The sequence below is a fragment of the Cephus cinctus genome, unplaced genomic scaffold (assembly GCF_000341935.2).
Source record: "Cephus cinctus unplaced genomic scaffold, Ccin1 Ccin1_scaffold0330, whole genome shotgun sequence".
Classification (NCBI taxonomy): domain Eukaryota; kingdom Metazoa; phylum Arthropoda; class Insecta; order Hymenoptera; family Cephidae; genus Cephus; species Cephus cinctus.
Genome location: NW_014333027.1, coordinates 222,330 through 237,732, shown reverse-complemented (window position 1 = coordinate 237,732; position 15,403 = coordinate 222,330). Strand labels below are relative to the sequence as shown.

The 15,403-nt window shown below is 35.9% G+C and overlaps 3 protein-coding genes across 9 annotated transcripts; all 3 read right to left on the bottom strand.

The window, feature by feature from the left end:
• Positions 1-110: 110 nt before the first annotated feature.
• On the bottom strand, positions 111-8,266 carry LOC107266696 (endoglucanase E-4). Of its 2 annotated transcripts, XM_025083926.1 has the most exons (8): positions 7,363-8,266; positions 6,400-6,567; positions 5,932-6,219; positions 3,385-3,622; positions 3,010-3,288; positions 1,931-2,271; positions 1,584-1,833; positions 111-1,495 (listed from the first exon to the last, which is right to left on the bottom strand). In XM_025083926.1, exons 3-8 carry the CDS (start codon positions 5,986-5,988, stop codon positions 1,209-1,211), a joined length of 1,452 nt encoding a protein of 483 aa, XP_024939694.1. In that variant the 5' UTR covers positions 5,989-6,219; positions 6,400-6,567; positions 7,363-8,266; the 3' UTR covers positions 111-1,208. The 2 variants fall into 2 exon arrangements, with proteins under 2 accessions (XP_024939694.1, XP_015592927.1); XM_015737441.1 differs by lacking the exon at positions 5,932-6,219 and having other exon boundaries at positions 7,142-8,266.
• Positions 8,267-8,783: 517 nt separating this feature from the next.
• Positions 8,784-12,259, bottom strand: LOC107266699 (alpha-tocopherol transfer protein-like). The gene is made up of 5 exons (XM_015737446.2): positions 11,898-12,259; positions 10,193-10,331; positions 9,945-10,104; positions 9,404-9,873; positions 8,784-9,221 (listed from the first exon to the last, which is right to left on the bottom strand). Exons 2-5 carry the CDS (start codon positions 10,329-10,331, stop codon positions 9,070-9,072), a joined length of 921 nt encoding a protein of 306 aa, XP_015592932.1. The 5' UTR covers positions 11,898-12,259; the 3' UTR covers positions 8,784-9,069.
• Positions 12,260-12,946: 687 nt separating this feature from the next.
• LOC107266554 lies at positions 12,947-15,342 on the bottom strand. Of its 6 annotated transcripts, none has more exons than XM_025083922.1 (8): positions 15,201-15,342; positions 15,057-15,144; positions 14,574-14,977; positions 14,344-14,497; positions 14,057-14,284; positions 13,637-13,917; positions 13,263-13,538; positions 12,947-13,177 (listed from the first exon to the last, which is right to left on the bottom strand). In XM_025083922.1, the coding sequence occupies exons 2-8, from the start codon at positions 15,130-15,132 to the stop codon at positions 13,049-13,051; spliced, it is 1,548 nt and encodes a 515-aa protein (XP_024939690.1). In that variant the 5' UTR covers positions 15,133-15,144; positions 15,201-15,342; the 3' UTR covers positions 12,947-13,048. The 6 variants fall into 6 exon arrangements, with proteins under 6 accessions (XP_024939690.1, XP_024939693.1, XP_024939689.1 ...); XM_025083925.1 differs by having other exon boundaries at positions 14,574-14,956; XM_025083921.1 differs by having other exon boundaries at positions 15,204-15,334.
• Between the last annotated feature and the right edge of the window lie 61 nt (positions 15,343-15,403).

The window sequence follows — 15,403 nt, the reverse complement described above, 5'->3', positions numbered from 1 at the left end:
TACGAAGTGTAACGCAAGTGTCGGCTTGGCTTCTGTTGGTACGTCGATGCGTAAAACGTAAATCATTCCACAGCGCAGGTAGTAACGAGAGACAAAACACAGGACGTGGATCGTATAAACAGACTCCAGTTTATTATATTACGCTATATCGACGATTGTCAGATATAATAAAATTGCGATTGATATCACTGTATTTAATGAAAATGCTATGTTGATCGAGTGCAAAAAGAAAATTTTTCTTCATCAATAAGACATGCATTGATTTCATAAAATTGTATAAAAAGTTATAAATTAACGTATCGTCATTTACCTGCGCATTATGATTTATTTCTTGTGTTGTGAAATTATGATACATCATTCTCCTTTGCTATGCTGTTACGTTACCGATACACTATATAGATATTATTAAAGTAGACTTTTGCACAGCCTGCGACGACAATAAAACTCTTACGCTCTAAGTGATTCATACGCTTAATTTACAAAAAATTATCGTTAATAATAAAGTAAAAAAAGAAAAGTCTTAGCGATAACATTATTTACCGTGATAAATAATGTTCCTTGCGAATAGCAACGTTATTACGGAATATAAACAGATAATTATAACTTGTCGAATCGTACGCGATTTCCATCGAGATAGACTTAATATAGACGAACCAAGCTATAGGAAACAAATAACCGAAGGATAATAATTAATTTAATCAAATGAATAATCATAGCCCATTCAATGTATAATAAGCACGTGATCGGTATGCTACGATAAAATTTAAGTGAATCTGTAAAATTCTTTAAATCATATATAGATTCACGTTACGTATGGCATGTGCGAAAATTATACAGAGTTGCCAACGATTATCATCACAGGGCCAAAATGTACATTTTTACTTTATGTATATAAAAAAATTAATATCTCAGTGAATTAACTTATGAATTGATCATACACCTATTAAATTAACATTATTTACATTCTCATAGAATTTCAACAGTACACGTCAAATACAGGAGTGACGTGTCTTTTGAAGTTAAAAAACAATTCTTCATTTTCCATCTACAAGAGAAAACGAATTCCCAGAGTATCAAAAGCTCGCAATCAATAGACTGAAGTACACCCACTTGTTATTCGTTCCACAAAAAATTCCTACTCAAACTAGAAAGACTCATAGAAGTGTATCCATGAAAAATGAAGAGTACGAATAATCAACCTAATAAATTTAAGTACCACTCTTAACACGAAGTTGAAGTAAACCCGCAAGGGCACTAGTGAACCCAGCATTATAATCCAGGGTTACCTCCGTATAGACGTAATCCTCGCGATGATCATGATACTTATCAGCTTCATCAGGGCCTGAGACAAGGGCCCCATAAAGGATCTGAGGATTTGGTCCCTTCCTATCGAATTCGGGCCAGCCACAGGGTGCAGGTAGATCCGGACAAGAAGACGCAGCGTGATGTGGCTGCACAGGAGGATTATGACCCCATCCGACAACGAAGCTTCTTCCTGATTGCGATAAGGATTACGTCTTACATATTTATACATACCTGTATACTCCAGGCCATACCAGATAATTTATCAAGATAATACACACCTCCTCCGCCGAGCATATAGTGTATCTGTTCCTGGGCAAATTCACGATAAGCTTGCGAATCACCGACTTGTGGTGAATCAGCAGCCTCGAGACAGAGAAAGGCGACGTTCGCAGCGTGACAGAGTGTACCGAATTTGTCAATGTAAAGAAGACCTTTGGGAGTTCTCTTCTGTTGCCAGACAGTAAAGTCACAGAATGCACGTGCAGCATTTTGGTATTCCGGTTGCCCAGTCATTTGCGCCAGAAGTACCTATCGAGTGAAAAAAAAAGTTATTAAAAGCATGACCAAAAATTATGGTTATTAATTATTTTTCTAAATTTTACTTCTCCCATATGTCTATACTCACTTGTACGCCAGCGACTTTTTTATTGTAAAAGAACTCATTGGGTCTTTCCTTCAAATGGAAATGTTGGTAATGATGCTCAGCGTCTTCCAAGTACCTCGTGTCATTGGTAGCCTTGAACAACCATGTTGCAGCCCATGCAAGTTCATCTCCGTAATCAGTACTTTCGTAATACTGTGCTGCGCCTCTGATGGCCTCGTGGTAAAGTCCACGATAAGTATTCGCAAACTTGTACAACTCTTTAGCGTGACGTGTACAGAGTCTACTGTACTCCAAGTCAGAGTCCCTGAAGACGATGCTGGATGCTGCCAATGCAGCTGCAGTCTCACCCGCGAGATCAGAACCTTCATACAAAATCAAATTTTATGTTATGTAACGATCTTTTGTAAGATGCATTTTTTTAATGACAAAATATCTTCTATTCACTTCTGTCAAATATTATATAAGTAGCAGGTAGGCAATTCAAGTTAACCTCATCATAAGCTCGATAGCATAAGGGATCAAAGATCGTAGATAAATTGAATACCGATAGGTCATATATGTACACCTGTATATTAAATACCTAATTTTTATCATAAAGAGAATTGGAGATCAAAAGCTACTTTAGGGTCATGGGAAAGATCATTGACTTTTACGGGAAGAGCAATAATGCCTGTAAGAGCCCTTATCAATACCGTCTATCGATCCGCCTATAGCAGGTACCTACAAGCATGGAATAGCCAGACTTTCCGTCAAGTCATTGGTTCGTTTAAACTTGCTTATTGATACTAAGTGTTCAGATGCAGATACGCTCTCGAAAATGACGTGTTAAAATTTTTTAAAAAGATTCAGATAGATATAGTGCATTATACAGAGGAGGGTCTATCGTTCAACATGATCTTGACCCAGTGGCCGATTCCATTACCTTCCTTACCAGTGTATAAGTTCGACCTGAAAACATGACGAGCGACCAACCAGTTATTGTATTATATTATATCCAATTAAGCGAAGACAGGAAAAATTAAATTAGTTCGTACGTACATGCTCGTTCATAAGAAAGCAAATGATTATATAGGTATACTGTTACTAATGCTACTACTGACCAGGATGCTCTGGATCGATCTTGTAAGATGGTCTGGTTGTATTCAGTTCTTCAGGTCGTCCCCAGAAGGTATGGTCCAAGGAGAAATCACCGACCTGACCGTAGAAAACAAATTCGCTGACGTGACACTTCATGAAGTAATCAGTAGCCCATTTTATGGCTCTACGAAGCTCTTCGAGTTGTCCAGCAGCAGCGTAGGCTTCCGGCCAGCTGACGGCGCCCCAGGCTAGCAGCGTCGTCGTCGAGGCCATCGTGAAGCCGAATTTAACAAAATCGCCAGCTGTCACATTAATTTAAAAAAAGAGTATAATATAATAAAATTAGCATTTTATCGTGTATCAAAATTATTTTATTTAGTCATATACGTAAATCGCACCATCGTAATAACCACCGGTGAGGTCTTCGCCATTGAGGCCTCGGTCGTTCATCCCAGAATCACCACGCCATGATATTCTGTTATCATCGGTAAGTTTTCCAGAGCGCTGTGCCTCGTAGAAGAGTAACGAAAGTTTTAAAACGTTAGCATAGTCACTTTCGTCTTCTATTGGTTTCACGTACAATGGAGGAGATGATTGAATTTGATCGATGAGAAGACAGACGGTGATCGCTCTGATCTAAAGGATTATATTAAAAAATATTTAAAAAAAAGTGATACCAACAATTTTTATTTTAACTATATCAAATTATATGGAATATATTATTAAAACTGTATTAATCGTCAGGGCACTCGTGACAATTGTCATAATGATTTATCATAGAATAAGAGTCATTATCAATATTAGGGTCTTATTGATATTCATGGTATATCAGAGTCTGCTATGCGATTGTATTATTGATTCGTGATTGATGACGCAATGGCAAGATTTGCAATTAAATATTCACGATATATATTACCAATCTATTGTATATTCTTATAGCATTGCTTGTTATATACATTGCTGATACCAAGAAGGTCGATATCGATGGTTTGGCACTTTCGTGCATTTCTCAGAACTCATATGTTGATATCTTATTTAAGCGACGACCTACCTGCACTGACTTTATTAAAATTGCACTGTAAAAGACAATACAATTTGAACAGCATTATACGGCACTGGAAAACGAAGTATCGTTGACCTGATTTAAATAATTCCTCGACTCGTTAAATCCTTGAGTCGATACTCTCAACTTCGTTACAGTCACGTACAAATTAATGGATCGATCGCCATGTCAATCCTTTCACTAGTTACGTCAACCACAGTGCATATTGACATTTAAGATTAACACTTCAACTAAATACAGTGCATAGACCCGTATCAGAATGTAATGTAATTGTCTAATAAATAAAAATTATTCATATATCAATTTCATCTACCATGTTCTTTCTGGACTTATTCTGCGTGATAAATCTATAGGACACGTACGGTGCGTATCCATACGTAGTCACAAGATACACTGTAGGCATACGTGACAGTGTTGTAAAAGACAAAAGACGTTGCTTTAGGAACTCCGAAGGAATTAAAGTTTCGTGAAAAAGTGCCTTACTGGTTTGACACAAAAATCAGATATTCAATATATATAACGAGTATAGCAATGCGAAAAGATAAGTAGATACCTAACTTAAAGCAAGTTAAAGCGGCGCCTATGCATATGTTAACCCAGACGACATTGTTATGATATTATGCGCATGCGCTGTTCTAACATCGTTGTAGTTGCCGCATCGAATACCAGAGTTTCCATCTTTACCTATGCATATGCCAGGTGCACGACTGTATATTCGATCTTAAAGTACAAATCATATCTATTCCTTGTTATTTTAATTTAATTGAATAATGCAATCCCGAGCAATGCATTGATTTTATTCATAAATAATCGTTACTGGTAATCCACGTGTTATCTTATAAATATTTCTATCATTTATTTCCTATTGTCTTATTTCACTTACGGATACTTCGATTCTCGCGGGTATTATTACTCATTGCGTTATCCTACTGTTAGACTTTCTCGACAGGTGCATCTGCGACGTGTGCACTTTGCACGAAGCTGCACCTGAGCCAAGTGCACCATGGAAACTATAGGGACATGGGAATATCATAAGCTGTTATTTGCCATGGGTATTGGCATTTGTCATACAGAAGTATTATATGGCCGACGAACTCTCGTCGGTATACCTGCCAGTGCTAAGGTATCTTCTTGGAACGCAACAGACTGTACCAGTATGGCGGACGTGAGAGTCAAGAAATAATTTCTTTAATCCTCATTGAAATGCTAAAATATTATATGGCGTCTGGTATTCATTACAATATAGTTTAAAGTGTATTATATATATATTTTTGTATCATGGTTTTGATATTAAAAAAAAATGTTTCCATCAAAACCATCAAGGTGTTCTGCGAATGCGAAGAGACGTGCGTGATGTTAATGCACCTACGTGCAAGAGATGGGGACCGGAAGTCGATGTCCCGCTGCTACTTCCGGCCGCGGGGACCACCCCAGTGTCGTAAATGTTCGAGTTCGCCAAGTTGATTGAAGAAAAATTTTACTTTATATTGATACACGTTCATTTTTATTTACGATTATTTCATATTATATGAAATTCTCATAATTTCTCATTGCCTCGATTTCTTACGAGACTAACAGTTACAGACATTTTTTAATAATGTTTATTTTTTAGCATCTATTGCCTATGCGTTGCTTAATTAATTTATATTATGGTTTTTACTATTCTTTTGCCCATACCGTCGTCTTATCTTATCTATGACTAGGCTGACTAATTAATGCACTGAGAGTTATCAGTGTTACTCCTAACCATACAAAATTTATAATCATTATTAGCATTTGTTAGGATATTTTTTTTCATACTACACGAAGAGTCTCCGAAACAGCACAGTAAAATAAATATCATCTCAAATTACTTTTCTCTTATATATGTTTCAATACGTACCAATATATCTTGAGTGATCAAAGTTCGCATACAATCATTGACAATCACCATCATCATTAATCCCAACAACTTATATCATCAGATCTCAAGTTATCCCATAATCACAATGCCAAGCATGATGATAAGTATCATGATAATTAAGGAGAGAAAGAATTAACCAGTTACGTCACTGTTCCTTCGAGTATATTTATCTTTAGGAATAAGACTATTTTTCAAAACGCCTTTTCACTGTAACATCCTTGTACAAAGGATATCCTTAGAATATCTCAAATCGTAAAGGTCGAGTTTCTAAGAAATAGTTTTTCAAATTAAACGGGATATATGTATTTAGATACTAATTATCAGATATTTGGCTAATGATCTATAGACGTTTTATATACAGGAGACACGTGCTGACACAAATTCAAGCAAAATGACGTAACTTGTACAACCAAGCAAAAATGTTATTTCCGTCTGTCCATGACTTACCGCAAAATACGTCATCAAGCCTCTCGTAGTCATTCTTCTGGTTTTTCAGGCAGCTCGTATTCCCTGAATATACTTTGGTTATGCTAATTCCAAGAGTAAGTGTCACAACCCCCGTGGTACTTCGGATTTTCACGTTTTTCAACATACATTTCCTCGGCAGCGATGCATCTTTTAGTACAAGAAAGAAAGAAAAAAAAACAATTTTTTACACCTCCCGGAAATTATGTCCACGATTCAAAATTGAAATCGACTATCTTCAAATCTGTTATTTTACTTTGTAATGATTGTATTTAGGCAGCATTTATTTTTTTGTGATTTCCAATTATAGCTTCGTTATAAAATTTGTCAACTATTTAAGCACCAGCAATTATCTAGGGTACTTCGTAAAGACAGCTGTTTTGAGTATAGTGCAATTTCTAGTGATATCATTGAGTGGATGACTGAGAATTCTTTAGAGAACAATATTGGAATAGTACCAGAAATCAAAAACGAACTTGTTATTCAAATTGCTTCTTTTTAACAGACTATATATTAGTCTGTTCTGATGCCAATGCCTATTAGTATAGAAATGAAAGTTCAAAAAGATTGTTAAATCATATGCTTCAGTGTACAATAGTCATACTGTGAAATATATCAATAGAAGATAAAGAATGAACACTTATTTATTTAAAAATATCAATAAATAATAGAAATTGATAAAAATAATGAATTATTAACGAATAGTATATGTACGTAATCTTACTCGCTCAATGATAACCAGACTCTTGATTATTTTTATTAAAATATAATTTGGTCCGATAAATTTGTTATAGATTAAAGAAACTCTTGTAATTAAATAACACAGAAAATCACTTGCACTTTCACTTAACACTGACTTATTGTTATAGATGTGGGAGATACTTCTTATAGAATCAAGAAAGATACGTTATTAGCTAAAGCACTAGATGGAGGTACTAGATGTACCTAAAGAAGAGGTGCGACAGGAGTCATCAGTAAATGATGGTTATTCCAATAGCAAAAGATTTGATCAATGGCTACCGTTAAGTGATACTGATTCAGATTGCTCGGTAAGTAATTTTCTAATTTTCTCGAAAAATTTATTGTAGCCTGGAGGGACTTTACTGACTAACTGAGTGAAGCTACGGTATCGAGTGACTGACTGACTGACTGACTTGTCAGTGTAGGTCCACAAGCGTGCTGGATTCACTCACTCACTCACTCCCTGACTCGAAGTGGGGATGAATTTTCTTACGCGAGAGTACCTTCCTTATTACAATTATTAATCGATCAGATTTTGCATTATTGCATCAATCAGGTACACATCTGACAATGAGTACCTAACAAACTTTATTAATAGTTTATATTCAGAATAATCGTCCAGGTGATCATGTAGTTTTATGACCTATGCATTTTTTATTTAGACCATTTTTTATGGGGATTTTAGGTTTCTAATATATTATTTTAGCATCGTATGACTTGACAAAATATTCCCTGAAGTCCAAAACTATATATAGGTATTATATGGCGTTTCTAAAAATACATGCAGCTTGCACAAGAATCGAGGTGTCTTTACAGAAGTAAATTTTGAAAATAATCATATTACAATAACAACTAATGATACTGATGATTATCGGTATTCACGGATATGAGTGTACGTGAAATGTAAGAATTGCATATTTTTGTATAGAAGTTTCAAACCACTCTAGGGTTAATGTCCCAAGGAAAATTTACTGCAGAATTCACCCAATTGCGCATGCGCAATCGTGCATGACTATTGTTAGCCGGAAATGCTTCTTGCAACGAATTGAAATAATTGCGACTTTGAATCGTAAGAAATGCAAGCGCGCATACGCGAGTAACATATATCTTTAAAAATAGTTTCTCACAATCTCCATTCTCTAAATGTTGCTTTCACTTGACACGTATCGTGACGTGCGGACGAAACTACTTGTTTTCTTCTCTTTCTTCTTTTTTCTCTTACATGTCTTGTTTTTTTTCGCCTTTGCCTTCGTTCTACTTAATTATACGTCATTGTGGCGCTTGACTGTATCCGCCGTACCAATTGATAATAAAATCACGATTTTCACTAATCCACAGGCCTTTTTTTTCTAAAATCATTTTTAAATAAATTCAATTAATTCTATCATTTTTTATGATTACTAATGTTACATTTTGTCATTACTCATAATTTAATTTAGATTATAATGTACATTGCTCTTCCCCGTGTCCTGTTAGTATTTATAGGTAAGATACATAAAATTTAGGATGACTTTTGGTTACCTTTGTACATTCTTTTTTTTTATGAAATTAAGCAAATAAGATGAAACAAATATGGGTATTACAAAGATCAGCCTAAAAATAATTATTTTGAAAAATGGAATTGGTTTCGATTTTTTAAAATTATTTTATTTGTACAGAAAAAGAGATCACTCCAGTACGAAGGATCGTGTGTATAAATATAGATTTGCTTCTTTGACAAAATTCAAATATAACCAATGAATTCGAATGATGGGTATAGATACACAAAATATTTTGATAATCCTTCGTTCAACGTAAATGCAATTATGAGCAAAGCAGTATATTGACGATCCACGGGATCGGTAATGAATGTGGCTAGAATTGCGGTAAAGATCATCAACAATCTCAGGTCATTTAGATAATAAACTAAAACTAATCAATCACTAGTTGACGGAATGATCCATCAAGGCCAAAAAGATCGTCGTGAGTCTTAGGTTTTCCCGGACGCAAAGATTCATTGGTCTTTACAGATTCCTGCTCGGCGAACCACGGACCATATTCTTCTAGTTTTTTAATCCAACTTTCTGAAAATGAAAAAAAAATCAACTCAACGATCGCTTCTCAGATCCACGGGTAAAAAGAAATAAGCGATCTAGATGGCGCTAAGTGCGCGAATAATGGTGACTAAACTTCAAGCTCCATGACGTCATATCAATAAATAATGATTTATATGACAGTAATGATTATAAACAACTTTAAATAGTACCATGAATGGCCTGAATGGGTCCAGCGGCGCCACCGTACTCCTGAGGTAGTATGTCTTTGGGAATATGCTCGTAGAGGGTATTCAAATCACTATGGACGAATATCCTGTTGCGTATCTTTTCCTTGAGGAATGGCTTGACAAAGTTAATGATCGTGTCAACGAGAGGACTGACATTGACTACGTGAACTTCCTTGAGTTTTACAGGATATGCCTCCTGTACGCATACAAGGAACTTTTTGACAATGGTCGGAGTGAATTTTGCAAAGTGAGTGGGCGTCGCGACGGAGGCATCCAAAATGTATACATCACCAGCGACACCGACCAATTCCTCTTTCAGACGAACATCGCCGATCATTAATACCAACTTCATTGCTTCGGCTACGTTCGGAGTAGGCAAGTCCTTATTGATGCCTCGCATCAGTATGACGCGGCGGCCATTTTTTGTGAGACCCGGCAGTGGTGGTACTTGACTGGAAATAAATAAAAGCTTTATGAGGTAGGTGATTTTTTATCTGCTTATTTTTAAATAATTTCTTATTACATAATACTGGTAATTTCTTTTAATTCTGGTCTCGTGATGTCACGATTTGAAAAGAATTCTGGTACCGCTGCACGCATTGTGAAATACATGTCCAGCTTCTTCTTGCATTTTTCTAGGGAAAATTTACAGCCTCGTAGGAAGGTCGTCAGTCTTTGGTCATCTGTCAAGAGGAGTGTAATGAGAAGAGTGATTGTAAGGATTAAAAAATAAAAATTGTTATTGAAATCATTAATAATGTTGATAATTACCATCGAACGGAGGCAAATGTGATTGCTTCGATAACCATTCTTTAATAATTTCCAAATCTCTGTCACGCGTTGCAGGATCCTCGTTGAGCTCAATGCGGATCTGCTGTGACATTTCTTCCGTAGGCTGAACTAGCGACATCTGTGACGAATGAAGAAAGTGAAATTTATAAATACTTCGAGCTGCCATTTCACATGGAAGATACTGAGTGATTATCTTCAAAAATAGAAATTGGCAATAATTGAAATAGAAATTTTAGAATAATAATTGCCTTCTTATTGCTAATAATAATTCGCAAAGACGCCTTATAAAAATTATCTTCGACAAACGTTAGTATGAAAAATTCTTGGGTTCAATAATAAGATTCATCGATCAAGTATTCAAAATAAAATCCAATTACATCCCATGCACGATTCACCTGAATCATCACTGACGACATCGTGTACAAAAAACTAATGCTAAAAAACAACATTTACATAGAAAAACGCGAATAAATACAAAAACAGTATTATACAATTGTTAAAAACTCATAGACTCCGAGCGAACACTATTGCAAATTATAATCAACGACTCCAAAGTTCATCATTCATAGAATGAACACCTTGTCACTGTGACCCAGTATCAAATCAATGAGAATGCATAATGATTATTGATAATGTAGTAACATGTAGCTAGGTATACTTTTTACCCACTGTATTCCAATTGAAAATGTACCGCAACGTTGGCAGGAAGTTGTTCCTTATATTTTTGTACAATAGTGAATCATCGCGGCCTAAAGTTTCAAAATGAAACACGTGCACGCAATAAAAATATAAAGTCACCTTTGACTGTTCTAGAAAATGTGAGGTTATGTGCGCTACGTTACGATCGTACACGATATATAATAATAATAAAATCTCGTGGTCAACGCAAAGTAAAATCAGCTACTGGGGGAATACTAGGGAAGGCTTAAGGCTTCTTACGTAAGAAGGAAAAGAATACCGGAAAGTTTTACGTGAGAAATTACTGTTGAACGATGCCTGCGATTGCTTAAGAACCACCAGAAAGAAACTTTCTCCGCTCGATGAATGAGAGAGGAGACGAGAGAATCTCATTTCCTCACATCCTTTCTCCATCTCTCGTTTTTTTTTTGCGAGATGCAAAATAAACCAAAAACTCGATCACTTCTTGTCGAACATTAGGATTTACCGTTGCAGCATTATACGAGATACAATACGAAAATTCCAACGATTTCCGTGCACTTCGCAGCTGATTTCTGGCTGTTTTCTTTTTCATCCAAAGGTTAATAAAAAATAGCGTACTTGTCATTTTTAAAAACTGTTTCACTACGATATTTCAAATTTGTAATACTTTCTATAATATTAATAATAATATCTTGTTGAATAATCATTTATAATTATTTATTAATTTACTTGAAAAAATATTTATTATGCAGCTTATTTAAAGGACTGCGGTACAAAATATTTTTTAAATTTAATTCACAAATAAGCTTGTCCCTAAGCAGTCTGGAGTAATATACATATCAAGAAAGCAAAATCTACAATATAAAACATACATAAACGTAACATCATTCTCCGAAATCGTTTATAAAAATAATATGCAATAAAAATGAATAACGATTGTATCAAATATTGCAAAAATAAGTATAACAACAAATGACTGGATGTAAGAATGCTAAGAAAATATCTTTAAAACTATTTAACTTACATTGTTTCTGTTGATCTGCACTCGCCACAGGAAGGCACCGCAGGAGGACCAAGTCGACCGACGAGGACCGATTACTAAGTCTCCTAGATATGAAATAGAACGAGAGAGTGACTATACTGCGAAGAAAATCGAGAGTGGAGAGCAGTTCGCGGAGTGGGAACCGTTTCTCTTCGAGACCGGTTCTTCTTATATATTCCTTGCTTGCCTTCCACCACCATCATTGCCACCAGTATCAACGATCACCAGCTCCAATATCAATACCGCCACCAGCGACAAATATCGAAGTGGACAACAGTCGGAGAACCGAAACAGACTGAAGAGAGGCTCTCCGAACGTCTAATGAGAATGATTGATTCCTTTAATGTGGTTTAACCAGTTTTTCTGACTACATGGAAAGCAAAAAAGAACAAATGTGGGAACGAGCAGTTCGAATGTAGATTTCTTGGTGGATTTGAATTACTTAACGGATATGAGAACCACTGCGTAATAGGTACTTGGTTCGTGCGCTTCACTGACCAACATAACTACTGTTACTTATACTGGTTTTCTTTTCTGTATAATTGAGATCAAAATCATCCTAGCGAAAGATTATGTTAGGATTGCTTTATGCAATTATGGATATATATATAGTTGACGTGTGTAATTGTAGATTCATAGGTCTGATGACAGGTGGAATAAGAAAATAGTCATTTTTCTCTATCGCTTTACTTTCTATAAGTTATTTTTCTCTTTTCTATTGTCAATGAGAATCTTTGGTATTATTTAAGTGGATAATAATGTTCAAAAATTTTTTTGCAAGATTATCAGTTTGTTAAGAGTCAGTATAATTTTTATTTTTCTTAAGGCAGTTCTCAAATGTCACTGTACTTTGACCAGTCTGTATAGAGCATAGAGATGATTAATTGATCATCAGGTAATAGTTCATCTGACGTTGATTATTTTGCATTTGATCTGAAATATGGTTGAATGTATTGAAGAAACTGTCTTTTATCGTTTATGGACACTTTACTCAGAAGTTTTTTTCTAATTTTTATTTAGTCAAAGAAAAATAATGTTTAGTTCTTTTTTATTGTGTAATAAATACGGACAAGAATTTCAGAAATGTTAAAATTTCGCGATTAATTAATAATTCCATTGAAGTTTGACGGTTTCTATGAACTAAGAGCTAGCGTCGCAACGGTTGACGTCGCTAACCCTAACAAAGTTACTGTCGCCTGGCCGTTTAAAGCTAACGGTGATCCATTCTTTTCAGTAGTAGTGACGTCGTCATCATTTTCATCCTGAAAAAAATAGTTTTACTATTAGTATATAAAGTTTTACTGCTACGTCTACTGGAATTCTTAAATAGGTTGGGTTTATTCATACCGAAGCATTTTCGGCCCTGACCACTTTTTTGTGTGGTACGCTTTTATCATCATGTGGAGGAATGGGGTTGTCAGGCGTCAAGACGTCATGACGTCGTTTCCTACATCCGGTACCCGAGCAAGTAATCCCTAGGATATCCTTTACAGTAAGCGGAAGTGCCCAAATGCTAACTGCTTTGTAAAGAGCCTTAGATCCTGGACCAGAAGCATAATATGGTACGAGCTTCTCATTCCCAGTGCACATGCCAACCACTATCAGTAACGTATCCTTGGTGATCTTCAAAAAAAAAAAAAACATTAAAAAATTGTCGTTATCTATTATAGGTCCACCAAATGCATATAACACGAAGATCGGATATTCTGGTGACACGTCACCTCACGTTGAAGAAGATCGACAGCCCCGGAAATTTCATTTCCCGGTGCTGCTGCTACGAGGATGAAACCCTTATCACTAGACACAGACTTCAATTCTTTAATGGTATCACCAAGAAGATCGACAAGGTTAGCCTGAAGTGGAAATGGCCTTCTTGGTGAAAACTCATCTTCAGCACCAGGCCAGTTGCTGCTAAGGGAGTCCAGAAGAGTGCGGAAGAAGGCCAATCTTATCCTGGAGAACATGTCGAAGACGTCCCACATTCCATCAAAGCTATTAGGTCCTTCATTTTTAGGAAAGAAAATAATACCGTAACTACGTAATACAATCTTGTAAGCACAACGGGTTATTGTATTTAATGTTGATTAGAAACTGAAAGAATAATTTAGAAATTTTTTACATAATAGTAGAAACTTGGTTACCGTCTTTTAGTGTAGTAGTGGTAGGACTTCCGGAAGAACCAGTAGCTGGACTCGAGGTATGTTTGTCAGCATCGAGATAATGCCAGGAATCGCGAAAGTCGATTTTAGGACGTCGAATTTCTGACTTCATCATATTTTCTTGGACTTTATTAAAATCTTTGCCGATTCCAGTTGGTCCATCGTACGGAAGCGTTGGAGAGATTGTGAAATTAGTAGCTGACACTGCTCCTGAGAAGAGATGAAAAAAATAGATAAAATATTCAAGTTACAAATATTTTTCTACTTACCAGTGGTCATTTCCTTAAAGCGATGTGCCCATGACAACAGTGTTCCTAAATTTGATTTTAAATGACGTTCGCATCCGCAATCATTGTCTTGTTTACCAACGAATTGATCACCCATCGTATATCTCATGGACAAAGGATCAGCGTTTAGACAGCTCTGAATAAGATTATTAACAAGGACATGAATAAATAATAACGAGAGGAAGACGACGTTACAAAATGATATTCCGTGCCTGTAGCAATCCATGCGCGGAAAATTCATATTTCATTTGAAAATTCTCCCACGCTGATTTGGCGTCTTGACCGTTCATATCAGTCAGAAGTAATACGACGTTTTTTGGAATATTTTCCGTATCCTTGTTTGCAGGTTCGACGTTCCCCAAAGGGATGATTTCGTCCTTGTCCCCTGTGTCGTTTACGAACTTGATCAGGACCTCAGATCGTTTCTCGCGTTGAGGTCCTTCAGGAATTGAATCCTCCACGTGCTCAACTGGCTTTCTTGAATCTGAGGATTGCAGGACTTTATCCATTCCGGTGACTTGCATCTTCCCATTTAAAATCCTCTCAAAGGATCCACGCTGTTCAGCCTCCAGAGACGGTACGACGTCCCAGGACGCTGATGAAGCAGGTTCAACAGCTTTTATTAAAATTAATTATTCTTTACTAATGTTATATTTCATTTGGCAAGTGGAATTTTGTATACAAACAATAATTACCACGTTCCATAGTAAATCCGTGGATGCCGATGGTGACTACTCCTAGGATACTGATCAGTATCCATATCCTTGACATCTTTAATTTGTTCTATAAAAAGTTGAATATCATACTCCTTGTCATCCAATAAATCCAATAAATCCTACCACCTTTCGTAGCAGTAATCAGCAATTATTAAACAACTTGATCACACTTCGAAAAAAGTCAGTCTATTTGCTCCTTCATTAATTAACTGAATAGCCATTTGCTATTTAAACAAAAACCGTTACCAAGGAGACAAACAATCGCAAAAATTTTGATTGTTTCAAGAGTGACAAAAATTTACGACATACACAAATCAAATTTTCTC